The 10,537-nt window shown below is 48.4% G+C and overlaps 1 protein-coding gene across 8 annotated transcripts; it reads right to left on the bottom strand.

Annotated features, from left to right (window-relative positions):
• Positions 1–305: 305 nt before the first annotated feature.
• LOC123148705 (zinc finger protein BRUTUS) lies at positions 306–3,801 on the bottom strand. Of its 8 annotated transcripts, none has more exons than XR_006474088.1 (6): positions 3,462–3,792; positions 3,176–3,293; positions 2,472–3,083; positions 1,740–2,389; positions 905–1,008; positions 306–699 (listed from the first exon to the last, which is right to left on the bottom strand). XR_006474088.1 is itself a non-coding variant. In XM_044568194.1 (6 exons), exons 1-5 carry the CDS (start codon positions 3,524–3,526, stop codon positions 2,234–2,236), a joined length of 453 nt encoding a protein of 150 aa, XP_044424129.1. In that variant the 5' UTR covers positions 3,527–3,801; the 3' UTR covers positions 1,015–1,275; positions 1,740–2,233. The 8 variants fall into 8 exon arrangements, 1 of the variants encoding a protein (XP_044424129.1); XR_006474085.1 differs by having other exon boundaries at positions 2,472–2,525; positions 3,462–3,791; XR_006474086.1 differs by having other exon boundaries at positions 1,740–2,426; positions 3,024–3,083; positions 3,462–3,791.
• Positions 3,802–10,537: the final 6,736 nt, after the last annotated feature.

Here is a 10,537-nt window from a genome sequence, read left to right on the forward strand (position 1 = left end):
GGAGCAGCAAAAATGATTTGGTAAGTCAAAACATTCTAGAAAGAAAAATTGCTTAGTGTTGGAGACTGAAGAAATAGAGATAAGATATTTTTTCCGATAATGTAGTGTATTATTTAACAAGAACTAGTAAGCATGCACGTGCACCGCACGTCTCCGCCAATACACATAAAATTCATGTGAGTATAAAGTTTAAATTTGAATTCTATAAATTCTGGAAAATAGAACAAGGCATAAAAAAGAAAAGAAAATTGATGTACAACAATATGCATTTTTAACATCAACTCGTAAATGATGTAAATGATTCATGAACATAATATCAGATGAACATAAATATAGTGAGTAATCATGCATGCAGGGCATGTCTCAAATGATTTATACAATAAATCAAACATAAGGGACCTTACAAATTTTATGGTAAAAGAACCAATAGCAGAAACTGATGTGTTGCAATGCAACCTAAGGAAAATTAGATACATCTTTTGTCTAATACGCGTAAGAAATTTTCTCACAAACCGGGATGTCTTCTTAAGATTGGCGCCCTTAAACTTTGGTAAGTATATCAAATACTGGCATAAATGGAGGAAGCTGCTAGTATTTCACATCATAGTGGCTACTATTAAACACATGCTATTGGATCATGCACGCACACTGGCAGAGCGCCTTGTTTTCATGTTCAACTTTGACTGTACCGTTGATGGTCTGGTTCAGCACAAGCAGTGGCACAACTTTAGAAGTCAAATTTCAATAATCTTTATTCAAGAGGTTAACTGAATTAAAAATATCATGAGTAACAAACATTCATCCTGGTGCTATTGTTATAAATAAATGTGCATTTATAGAAAATACCTGAATGAGAGGTATCTTTTTTCACTAATTTCTTGTTAGGACAGAAAAGTAGAAGTACCTTTGCTGAATCCCTCAAGTAGTAGAAGGGGTCACTGCTTGATTGTGAACATGAACTCCTGACCGGTTTTCAATGAGGCAAATCTTGAATCCTAATTTCTGGGCCTGAAGATGTTAAATCTAGCTTATATCAGAGCAAATAAGTTGGAATATGATGAAAGAAGGGTGGCATAAAAAGGTTTAATTACAATATTTATTGATAGAGCAAAATCATGTGCTTGCATGGGCATGCCAGACATATAATTGACTCCTCCATAAGAGTCTACAAGCATGGTCTCAACTCTTTCACCAACTCAATAACTTTCTGGTGTGATGCATGGTCTCCATGTGACATATTAGCCGAGCCACATTGATGCCATCCTCAGCAACATCCTAGATAATCTCCCTCGTGTTAGTTGAGGGACCAACTGTGCACATAATCCTCATTTTGTGCCTAACATTTGGTTTAGACCACCACATACACATTGGCTGTTGTACTATTATTTGATGAATAGCCATAAGATGCTGGTAGTTCTCGTTTTCCCGTCAAGAAGTGTTCTTACAATTAATTTCAATGCATCAATTCATAAGGTTCCGTAACCACATAACAATGCACTATATTCAACTTAGTTAGCGTACAACAATTAGTAGAGATACATGACGTGATCATGTTGCACTTTACAGTACTAAGAAGACAACATGAATTAATACCAAATGCATTTGATTAAACTACAGCTCACTCGAAAAACAGTTGCTATGTGCTCTCACCATAGAGCACAGATCATAACTTATAATTCAGAGATACGTGTGTGCTCTTAGTGGGCACCTCGCTGCTATCTTCTCAAAAGAGAAATTACCTTGAGATTCTGGAAGCTGTCACCGGTCCAGATGGAGATCTTGCTCGGCGTGTAGCTCTCATCCAGCTTGAAATCCATGTAGAGAGTAACAAGCTCGCCCCAACAACAAATTCAGAACAGAAAAAGGATCCCACACATAGAAGATTAGATATGTGTTTCGAATGGATGCCCTCATACAGGTGGCAGGAGGAAATCAAGATCGACTTTAAGTCTAAAAGCATGCCCAGATACAACCGAACTAATCAATGTGCGTTATATAATAACAGGTAAAAGCGCGCTGTGACTCGCTCTCTCGCCTCGCTTGCTCTCCGTCACTACTTGACGCAACAAACACACCATATACAATTAGATTCGATCGAGTCTGCTTGGAAATCGATCTAGTCACATGGTATTCAAGTATTAGCATACTATTTTGATACGTCTTGCATGTAGAAACTGCTCTGTTTTTATTGAAGACTTGATGCACAATAGTTTGCACATGATTAGGCTCCTAATTAACTACTCTGGTAACTCTTTGGTTTATTGAAGACTCGATGAAAGGAATCACGCACCATCCAAACAAAATTGAGCGGAAGGCAATGGAAGATCGTTGACTTGTCGTGGTTACCTGAAACTCGATGGTGACCAGGTGTGGCTGCACACCGTCTGACCTGAGAAATATAAAATCCGCCAATGATGAGGGTGCCCCTGCAGTTTGGAATATCAGCGATGATCAAAGAAGAAAAGCTATACCGTGGTGTTGGGGTGGAATGAGATAATGACAGGGTCAGCTGATCCAACATTTATCTGTTTCGAGAAGAAAAGGATAAACCATTTTCAATATACCACTGAAGTTTATGTGCATTACATTCAGTCACTCAATATGATTATATGACTCGAGCAAAATGTCCAATCGTGCATGCCCCAAATACCAAAACAGTCTTCATGTTGCATCTTAGGAATGAGTTTAAATAACAAGACCACAAGTAAAATCTCACTCAGGCGTCAGGAATCAGAATTGTATTGTCCGTGGAGAATTATCATACAATACAACTGCATTAATAAAACATTTGATTGGTGGAGGTACAGGCTTCCGGTATCAAAGAACCGAAAAATGTGTCAGTTTCATGCTTTATGAAACATCACTTATCAGCTAGTGAAATGCCCTCGAGATGAAGAGCAAAATAGGAGAAATAGTAGTTTTCACTAAGATATGGAAAACAAATCATGGGACTCAAGATGAAGATTAACTTCAGTACCATAAATGCAAAGATTTGCAATGCCGTAAAAACTAATGCAGCTTACCGCCATATCCCAGAAGGATTTGCCGTAGATAGTGCAAGTGTAGTGACTGAAAGTGTATGCCTGGGACTTACATTTGTCAGAACCATTTTTTACAGCCAGTAGCCAGATATATATTATCAGAAAAAACAAATTATTATTTTACTTGCTAATACCTGCAAGCAAGTTGAATGCATGGAGTGACCAGAAAGAACAGCTCTAACTTCCTTGCTTGATGTGAATAGGAAGTCACAACAGATTGGACAGTTTGTCTCTAGCCCCTTCTTCAAACATCTGTGAATCAGAAAGAAAAAGGAAATCTGAATCAGCCAAGAACAGCAAGGAACCACGACTGCAGAAAAGATTCCTATGCAGAGACGGTATTCCTAGAACTTGACATGGCCAGCATATTATTCACCGTGGCTACATGGGCGTGGCACATGGGCAGAGGTATGCGCTTACATCGGCCGGAGTGGAAGAGGCGTCTGGCCACCGGAGGCGCAGGAGGAGACATGGAGGGAGCGCATGGCAGAGAGTCAGACTGCGCCGGTAGCCGCTACGCCTCCATCGGGTTGCCGGCCGTGATCCGCACTGCCCGAGGTGGAGCGGCCGTGGACGCTGCGGATCCGCCGCCATGAACGGATCTGTCGCCCGAGAGAAAGAAGGATGGGGGGAACCTGAGGTGGAGCAGCCACGGATCTGTCGGCATGATTGTTGCGCCCAGCGAAAGAAGGATCGAGGAGGAATTTTTTTTTTTGTTTGACGGGTGGGGAGGTCCCGATGCGGATGGAATTGATCCACATGTTTCGGGCGGGGACGCGGAGCGCTAGGGCGGTTCGCAGATCACGCGTTTGCCAGGCAGAACATTTGATCCCAGACGTTGATCTGATTGATACATCATTGATGCAATATAGACAGTAGGATATGTTTAAATTGACTTAATTTGAGGGTTCTGATTATCCTGTATACAGTTTGTTGTGTGGCGTTAGGGAAGATTATGTTTACTCTTTTAATAGTAGTATAGATATAGATGACATTTTTATATTCAATTTTTAAATGCTAATTTTTGTAGAATTTGTAACATTACCAGCAAATTATATTTTGTACCATTGTTAGCATAATTTATCAAAGAAAGGCACCTGATGAATCTAAATTGATTGGGGACATAAAATTCTAATTAGAAATCGCCTTTGTAGGCTAGCCCCGTGCGAATGCACGGGTTGATGACTAGTATTAATAATTTCATCGAAAATTTATGTCTGTGTCTGTGTAGTAGTTCGAGTTGAAAAATGATTAGCCCTATTAGAATACAAGTCGAATGTACATGGATCATCAAATAAATATCTCTACCTATTATGCAAAGGATTTTCTTCCTCCGTTCCATCATCTCTCGGCCATCACGAGTCACGCCACTCCGCACGGATGCACACCCACCTCCCTTCTTCCATTCATTCCGATCGACATCGACATTGACTGTCCTCTTCTTGACCCACACCCATTGAGGGGTCTCATTGAGCGGGGCCCATACACAGCTCTGGTTCGCATTATTTGGTTGCCGATTTTCTAGTGGGTGTTCTAGTGGATAGCGGTCAGAGTCGAGAAGGACGCGGCCTCCTGGAGTCCTGGTCATCAGACCTAGTTAGGCTGGTGCTAGAAGGCAAGGGCGAGCTTTCGTGACCTTGGATCCGTGGAGTTAGGGCCGGTGTTCGCAGAGTCGACAGTGTCAAGAGCTGGTGTCCGAGATCAATACTTGGTGATATCTTTACCTAATAATAAAATGGTGAGATCTTCGAGTTTCCTGAGTATCAAGGAGCAATTTCGGGAAACAATAAGGAAGGAAATAATAAGTTGTCCCGATAAGAAAGGATAAGGCAGGGAAATAAGGATGGAGAGAGGGGATTTCAAGCCAAGTCTATGACAGAGAAGAAAAAAGAAAGAGTGGATAGGTAAATAAGGAAGCAAATGGAATTGAATCCAAAGAATGAAGGAAAGAAGGATTTCGGTCTTGAAGAAGGAAATAGATTTGATCTTGCTGCTGAAACAAAAGGAAAGAAGAGGGATTTCGCTCTTGAAGAAGGAATGGTGCAGCCGGAAGCATGCACAGCGGGGCGAGATGCGGGCTGCATGCATCTACTCGGTCGGACGTCGTCGCTTATGACCTTCTCCGCTGTCATGGAAGCCATAATGAGGTATTCTTTTAGTTATTACAAAAACACCTTTGTTTTTAATTTTTTTTCCTCTGAAAAAATGATTCGTATAGGACATGGTGCGGAGCGAGCGATCCGTCTACAACTCAGAGTAGACCAAATATCGATGGAAGCTTTCACGTTCGACTTCGATCTAGATACGCCGCCCACTTTCAAGCTGATGAAATTTAGCTTTCTTTGAAACATGTAAACTTTGTATTAATTCTTTTATTTACAAAAATGTTTGCATTACTCTTGTCATGCCTATTAGTATTTCTTAGAGTGTTCACTAATATAAAAACAAGACATATTCGAGCAATCTCCACTATCAAGAAGCCTAAACAGTAATTAATGGTGTATCAAGCACGTACTAGGTTTGACCGATGATGTCAAATTGCATGGCATAAAATCTATTTAGGCCATTTCATCATTAGTGACAATGAATAATGTTATTTCTTCCTATTATACTTTTATAAATTTTATTATGCACTAATAATCTGAATTTGTGTTATTCACCCAGATCAATTGACTCGGGATCATGTTTCATGTTCTGAACTACCGTCCTGAATATAACCCTACTATCAATTGGTCCATTGTTATTGTCATGAGTAACATGTGTCCTGCGACCCAGTTTCTCGACCTTGCCACCCCTAATTCATAGTAAAGCACATGTTGGTCCCTTGGAGTCTCCCGTTGCAACGCACGGGCATATATACTAGTTGAACTAATATTTGATTGGGGAATTAGGAGGCCCGGCTAATGAAAAATACATGTCTTAGAGACAATATTTTTTAAAACAAATTTGATTGGATAACTTGGTCGCGCCGGTGTGAGAAGACGAGGCCGAGCTTTCTCGATCTCATCTTAGTGGAGTTAGGGCATTCGTCCTGGCTTCGCCCGTCGTGTCGGCAGAGCCAGGAGCTAGAGTAACATGCTCTAAGTCGATGATGCGTGTCTCTGCAGTTATTATGCAGTTATTATACAACGCTAATATTGTTGGAGCGTATGCCTTATTATGATCGCTTTGCCTATGTAGAAATGATTTGATTTTCAATAACAAAAATGCTTCACCTTTGCAGGTTATTTTCCGTTGTACGCACTCGCTTCATACGTGGTCTACACTACAACGAGTGGAGTACCAATCGCTGTTTAAGGCGGTGTGTACGCGGTTGGAGCAGGTGGCTACGAAGGTTTTTACCCAACATGGGTGGCATCATATTCTCCGGATCGGTCCACCACCCGTTTCGACATAGGCATAGTGTCGGTCTACATGACTCTACTGTTGTCCATTTGTCGTTTTTTTCTTTCTTTTTATCAGACTTTAGGTGATTGGCTATGTGCATCTTAATTATGCAGAGGCTGAGTGTCGGTGCGGAGCGACACCTATGGGATCACAAAAATCCCTACTACGGTTAGCGGGGCGCGGGGTCGTGGGAAGAGCGGATCTAACAGGTAGCCCACAGTTTGTTTATCCAGGTTCGGGCCGCAAGGATGCGTAAAACCCTACTCCTGCTTTGGTGGATTGTATATTGGTGTTTTTGAGCTGGCTATGGGGCGTGAGGAGCACCAAAAAGTCGAATCCTTCTCCTGGTCGCCTCGGGCCTCCTTTTATAGAAAAAGGGGTCGCCATAGTGGCACACAGGAGGTGTAAAGGGTACAGTGATGCGAGGTTATCCCTCGCATTACATGACAAGGCGCATTTAATGCGTCTTGCTTAGGTGTCCTTGCTTTATCGGGGACGGGGAGAGATCTGTCTCATCCATCGCCGCTCCTTCTCGTCTCGACACGCACCCTGGCCAGCGATGCCTGAGATGCCACGTAGGTAGGCAGGCAGCTGAGGTGGCGCAATGGTGGGTCTTCACGAAGATCTGCATGCCGCCACGCAGGTGCCTGCCCAGCTGGTTGGGTCGGCAGCTGCATGCATGCGGTGGTGGAGGTTTGGTCGGCATGGGCCTGATGGTGGCCTTGCGGGTGTCCTCGGTAAGGGCCTTGCCGGGGCCCTGGCAAGGGTCTTGCTGAGGCGCCTGCTGTCATCCCCGGCAAGGCGCTTGTCGGGGGCCTTGTGGTCTTCCTCGGCTGGGATCCCGCCAAGGGTTGTCGTCTCCTTAGTGCGTATCTGATCTTGAATGTCTTCACGAAGATCTGCATGCCGCCACGGGGATGTCTCCCGAATCCTTGCCCTTTGGGGGCAGTGGACTCAAGGGTGACTTGCTCCGTAGGCGCGGGACGAGTCGCCGCGGCAAGGGTCTTGCCGGGGTTGCTAGAACTGTCTCCCGGCAAGGTCTTGCCGGGGGAGTTCGCTTCGTCCCCTTTGCTCTTCGTGGTCTTGGCCTTGGTGTCGTTCTAGTTCTCTTGAGCTTCGGTCTTACCCTGGCTCACCTCCCTTGCCTTGCTTGGTGTGGTGGTGCCCGTGGCTCAGACTGCCCGTGCACAGTTATAGGGGTACAAAAAGTGTACCCCTCTTTTTGTGCACCGACAGGAGCCCCCGGGCCTGGTCCACACATAAGCGCAGCGCGTTGTTTGGTCTAGGCCCAAAAATGGTGCGCGGGCAGGCGGGGCGGTTTTTACCGCGGTAAGATTCTTCGCGCGCTGCGCTTCCCACGACTCCCGCGCGTGGCGCGGTGTGGGGAGGTGTGTGAGATGTGGGCTGCATGCGTGGGGTTGGTTCCCACAGGCATGCGTCACACCATAGTTAATGTGAAAGGAGGCGGTCCGTGTTTTCCCCCATAAGAAAGGAATAACCGCGGGCGCGCTGCTCACTTTCTCCTCTTTCCTCGTGCCTTTTCCAATCTTAGAGCCGCCGTTTCCTCTCTCCCTTCCTTCCTAAGCTTTCGTCGTCGCCCGCCGTCATTGCTTCGCCATCCCCCTTCCTCAGCCCTCCAAACTTCTTGGTCGCCATGGTGCCCAAATCCGTCAAGGGCAAGGGGGTGGCTAAGGGCGCTGGGACTGTGGAGCCGCCGGAGAGCATGCTGTCGGGGGACCGGACGAAGTCCGCCTTTTTCTTCCCCTCGACGGTTGATGTTCAAGAGCTCCGGGCCTCCTTCAGGCCCCTATGGGGAGCGAAGACGGGGGGAGAGAACTCGGGACACCCGGCGACGCGCGTCATTCCTGCTGCTTGCGCCGATCCTGCTCCAAATCGGTATCCCTTTTTCGTCGATTATCTTTCTTGTGGGTTATGCCCCCCTTTCTCCGATTTCTTCTGCGACATTATGCACACCTTCGGCTTTCGCCTCTTGGATTTTACTCCGAATGCGGTGGCGTGCATGGCTTTCTTCGCGCATCTTTGCGAAGGCTTTGCCGGGGTGCAGCCCAACACGGCGCTCTTCCGCCATTACTTCTTCCCTCGGATCCAGCCGGGAGGTGCCGTCTCTGGTTGCGTCACCTGGATCCCAAGATCCAAGGGGGCGTACCCGGACGGTGCCGTGAAGGAGAGGTGGGAGGAATGGCGTGGCCGGTGGTGCTGGATTGAGGATAAAAACCCGCCGGAATTCTGCAAGGTCCACCGAGTGCCGCCGGTCCGTGGCAGCGATTGGAGCAATGTCGATGCCGCCGACGGGAGACTCACTGTCGCCACCACCAGGATTCTCCGGCTCACCCGAGCCGGACTCACCCTTGAGATGATCGGGGCGGACTTCATTCGCCGCCGGATCGCCCCGTTGCACAATGAGGGGAGGCCAGCTTGGCTCTTTACGAACCCGGCTGACATTATGCGACTCCGCCCCGGCCTCGATCACAACTTCACAGTGCTGGTGCATGCCCACTTCTGCCAGCGGCTTTTCCAACTTGATGTGGGTCGCGACGGCGAGGTCGAACGGGCCGGCAAGGCCGCGAGGGCTGCCGCAAAGGTTGGCAAGGCCATCAAGGGGCCGTTTTTCAAGTTGCCAACGGGGGTGGTCCCGTTGTGCAACAATTCACGTCGGTCCGAGATCATCGCCATGATGCCAGACTGTAACGCGCACGGCCTTGTCCCGAGCTGGAAGGAGCCGAAGGATGCTGATGTGCAGCAATTCTTTGACACCCTGATCGAGGTGTATGTCAATGCTGACGCCGAGCGGTGGCTTATCATGGACACCACCCAGGCAGAGCTGGACTACATCGCCACTAGGGCGAGGGAGGCACAGCTTGCCATGGAGGCCGGCAGCGCCGGGGGTGAGGAGGACAAGGCCGCAACGGCTGCGGAGGAAGAGGAGCTCACCCGGTGGGCGGCGGCCTCCGGGAGGTCAGCAGCACCGACACTGGAGCTCCGCTTGTCGAAGACGCGGCCGACGAGTCGTCGTCGGAGGAGGACGTGGCGGCGGGCTCAACGCCAACCAGGGGAAGAGGGCGAGTCCTGCGGCGGGCTGACTCCGGCGAGCCGGTCCGGCCCGGCAGGGCTACGCGGCCTCAATTGACCCTGGAGGGGTCTGGGCGCCACACGAGGGCCACGGCAACTAGGAGGCTGACGAAGGCCGCTGAGAAGAAGAAGACAACAGCCCCTTCCTCATCTGGGCGCGCACAAACCCCGCCGTCTTCGCCTCCTCCGGCAGATGTCGACTCGGATGTTGACGCGGAGGTCACTTTTGATCTCAGGCCTCTCAGCCTGAAGAGGAAAAGGAAAGTGGCGGAGGAAGAGGAGATAGATGACGAGTAAGTACTCCGTCCCTTACTGCCATTTCCATTCCCCTGAATCAAGTCACTTATCTTGATCCGTTTTTGCTTTTGCAGGGATGCAGAGACGTTGGCCCAGAGGGTGAAGAGGGCGAAGGCCTCGTCGAGCAGTCAGCCCCCAGCTGGGGCTTCAAAGACGCCACTGGTGGTGTTGAGCAGCCCGGACAGCAGCCCCCGGCACAGCCCCCAGCGTAAGTTCGTCACCCTCCTCTTACTCTACATGTGGTAGGCGTTCGATGCTATGGTGTTGACCTTGTCGGGTTTGCAGGAGGGGAGCGGCAGCAGGAGGAGCCGCAGAGGGGTACCCTCAACACACCACCCCCATCGACTACGCCGCGGCGAGGGGCGTCCCCGGCAAGGTCACCAAGCACGGAGCCCACACCCATGAAGGAAGAGGGGAACTTGGGCGCTGGTGACTCTGCCACGGCGCCGGATGCTGGCGGGGAGGGGACTTCTGCTTCACAGCCTGGCACTGGTGAGTCGCCTGTCCTCCGTCTCTGTTTTTCCCTTATTCTTTTTCTTGGCTTCAATGCTCCCATTACTACCCAGGCCCTCCATCAATAGGTATGGAGGACGTGGATACTGTTGCTGGGAACATTGTTGAGGAGGCTGCCGCTGATGAGGCCGCCAAGGATGCTGCCGAGGACACCGCTGCGGGGGCCGCCAAGGCGACCGGCGAGGCTTCTGCTGAGGGCACCAATGGTG

The sequence above is a fragment of the Triticum aestivum genome, chromosome 7A, assembly GCF_018294505.1.
Source record: "Triticum aestivum cultivar Chinese Spring chromosome 7A, IWGSC CS RefSeq v2.1, whole genome shotgun sequence".
Taxonomy (NCBI): domain Eukaryota; kingdom Viridiplantae; phylum Streptophyta; class Magnoliopsida; order Poales; family Poaceae; genus Triticum; species Triticum aestivum.

What these genes read in the sequence shown, in the direction of transcription:
- LOC123148705 (XM_044568194.1), bottom strand. Translation starts at nt 3,526, where the DNA reads ATGCGCTCCCTCCATGTCTCCTCCTGCGCCTCCGGTGGCCAGACGCCT. An exon ending in CCTCTTCCACTCCGGCCGAT is followed by an intron (nt 3,294 to 3,461) that starts GTAAGCGCATAC and finishes TCTGATTCACAG; the next exon opens with ATGTTTGAAGAAGGGGCTAG. An exon ending in CATTCCACCCCAACACCACG is followed by an intron (nt 2,390 to 2,471) that starts GTATAGCTTTTC and finishes TATATTTCTCAG; the next exon opens with GTCAGACGGTGTGCAGCCAC.